Source organism: Pistacia vera, unplaced genomic scaffold (assembly GCF_008641045.1).
Source record: "Pistacia vera cultivar Batoury unplaced genomic scaffold, PisVer_v2 Contig1192, whole genome shotgun sequence".
In the NCBI taxonomy this organism is placed as follows: Eukaryota; Viridiplantae; Streptophyta; class Magnoliopsida; order Sapindales; family Anacardiaceae; genus Pistacia; species Pistacia vera.
In genome coordinates this window covers 1-3,006 of record NW_022195240.1, presented here as the reverse complement: position 1 = coordinate 3,006, position 3,006 = coordinate 1, and the positions used below count along the sequence as shown (strand labels likewise).

General features: G+C 33.8%; 1 protein-coding gene across 1 annotated transcript; it reads right to left on the bottom strand.

Annotated features, from left to right (window-relative positions):
* Positions 1-655: 655 nt before the first annotated feature.
* LOC116111723 (carbonic anhydrase 2-like) lies at positions 656-2,405 on the bottom strand. The gene is made up of 9 exons (XM_031397874.1): positions 2,354-2,405; positions 2,175-2,238; positions 1,880-1,963; positions 1,707-1,755; positions 1,434-1,550; positions 1,277-1,330; positions 1,114-1,199; positions 907-1,012; positions 656-820 (listed from the first exon to the last, which is right to left on the bottom strand). The coding sequence occupies exons 2-9, from the start codon at positions 2,222-2,224 to the stop codon at positions 656-658; spliced, it is 711 nt and encodes a 236-aa protein (XP_031253734.1). The 5' UTR covers positions 2,225-2,238; positions 2,354-2,405.
* Between the last annotated feature and the right edge of the window lie 601 nt (positions 2,406-3,006).

Genomic DNA, 3,006 nt, shown 5'->3' with positions numbered 1-3,006 from the left:
CGTCTTTGGGCCTATTTGGGTCGAGGACATTTTTTGGCCCTAACAACGTGCCACACTGCAGCTTTGTTAGAAGTCCCCAAAACAACGTGAAAAAACGGTTTATTAGTCTCCTTCCACAATCGCATCGGCCTCAAAGCCTCTTCTCCTCCATTTTAATTTTGTTAATTAATTGTCAATGCATTGAGTCACGAATGACTGGCTGCCATGTTATAAAATTATGGAAGTCAGGTTGTCCACTTGATAATTGATCTCGTATGAACTTGAAATCACTCATTATAGATCTCTTATGTTATAATTGTCTCATTTGTGCATGGCTATTTGCTCAATTATAGATTGTTATTATCAGTTTATCAACTAAATGGTTTATAGAAACGCAATTCTGATTCAATGCTGTTGCCATCAGCAGCCCCCAACAAAATAAAATCGAGGCTAAGTATAAGAAACCAATCTCTTTTATTATAACAGCAAGCCAATAGATATGATGATCAAATTCAAACCAGAACCAGAGCCTGCAAGGAAGTGCTCTATTCATCGTCTACAAATGATCATTCATAAAAGCCAAAAGCAAAACAAACTTTGAACTAAAACAAGGGATCATTAGCATCATCATGACCCCCAAAACAAATAAAATGACAGAGGGAGGGGGAGTTGATAATCAAATGACGATAGGAGGAGTGATCTCTGCGTTGAACTGCCAAACCTCAAAACTTCCAGTAACAAAATTGTAGTATCCTCCTCTCAATGCTATAGTTTTCTTCGCCACACCCTTTCTAACATATGGATAACTTAGCAGGTTCACCAGTGACAAATTTACACATTCCTGCGTTATAATTCATATTAATTAATCAGACAGCTTAATTTATCATTAACTTAAAATATATATTAGTATTAATATATTTCTCTTACCCTTTCACATATTGCTTTTTGTTCTTCAATTGGTAGGTGGCCATACTTTGCTTTGACCTTGGCCTTAGCAGGTAATGCAATTCTCATCCAATCGTCAACAAAATCACTGCACACATATATATCGATATCATTGTCATATTAATATAGTTAAATTAATGACTATGTACTAGAAAACTTGAATGGTGTTCATGTAAATTAAAGCCTTACAAAGGAGCAGAACCATCCTCTGGATAAGTCATAAGCCTGTCTATCCCACCACAGCGACTATGTCCAATCACCAATATATTTTGAACCTGTTCAATTTTGTATTAATCAACACTGTTTTTTATTGGATAGAGGAAGGGGAAATAATTTTTTTATATGAATGTACCTCAAGATGGGAAACAGCATATTCAATGGTTGCACCAACGTCTGAGTATCTTGACTGCGCAGTATAAAAGACAATAAATCAAGACCGTAAATAATAGATAGAAAGATAGCCCTAATTATTAAACTGATCGATTAAGGAAATCAGTTGAAGAATTAACCTGGTTAAATGCAGGAACCAGGTTAGCGATATTGCGGACCATGAAGGCTTCCCCTGGTTGAAAATCTAAGACATGAGAGGGGCATACACGAGAGTCTGAGCACGCAAATACTAGAAACTGCACAACAATTAATTAATTAATTAATTAAGTGCATTATCTTAATAATTAACGTTAAAAGGAGAGAGAAATTCAAACACGTTCGATTCAGTCATATATAAATGGTAATAATATTGGAAAGAAAAGCAAAGAATTTATTAAGAATCGAAACTATACCTTAGGATGTTGGGCTTTGGCAAGTTGCTGAAAATATTCCGGGTTTTTGCTGAAAAAATGCAAACAGAAATGAATGAGTATGTTTAAAACCTTTGGTTTTTCTCTTGAAAGTATTTTTATTGCTTTTGGAAATACTAAAAGAAGCTAGTTAAGACGAGGAGATGATGACATACTCAAATTTGTAGGTCTTGAAACGAAGGAACCCCTTTATAATCCTTTCTACTGGATCAGATTGGCTGTCATCCTGGTCTTTCTCCCTGCAACATAATATAAAGAAACATAAGTTAATTTGAAGTTCCATTAATTATTCCCTCTGATTGATGAACTAGCTAGTAAAACGTTAATTATAAGCCAAACACATACATGTACTACTTTGTGTAGCTATAATTTATGTATTCTTTGCTAGCTTTTCCAAGCTTGGTAAGGGTCATATATAATAATTGCATACAGAGATGTGTAAAAATAAACCTGAGAAGTTTCTTCAGCCCTCCAATAAGATCCTTGGAATGCTTAGCCATATGAATATATATCTCTGCAAAATTCAAAAATACGTAACTTAAAATAACAACAAAACCATATTATATGTACATTAGTAAAATATATATATACATATATATAATTATATTACATATATCAATCAAAGTAACCTTTTTGTAGCAAAGGATTTTAGTTTCGAAGTTGAAGGAGATATTGGATGGTGAAACAGATGCGTATTAATTGCAACAAGGGCAAGTTCTACTTATATAGATGGAATGATGGGAGCTTATAATATTTTGTAGCAGTTGTTTCCTGGTAATTAACTTTTCAACATTCAAGATTTTAAAAATTTATGAAAGTCTACAAAGACAACCACGTGCGTCTTTCTCGCATGCAATCGTCAATATAAGACCACTGAAGAAGAAAGGTTTCTTATTTTTGGGTCAATGGGTCATATTTGGTCCACAGCAGGTAAATGGGAAATAGATAGATTTCTCATTTTTATAATATATAAATTTCCTCCCCCCAATAGTTAATTTACAGCCAAAGGGGTAAGAAGAAAGAATTTCAAAAGGATGAAATTTATAATTCTATTAATACTTGATCTCCTTCAAAAAGCAAGTCAAGTCAAATGAAAGACGATGAGCGCTTTATAAAACTGGTGAAAGCGAAAGTGAAACCAAACATTTTGACAAAAGAAAAGAAACATAAAGACTCATTAGAAAATGGGAACACGGGGAGTGCCTATCTTTGAATTTAGTTCATGTTTGTTTTGGTTGGTCATAAATGTTACATTGAATACACACTCCTCCAAATAGGCATG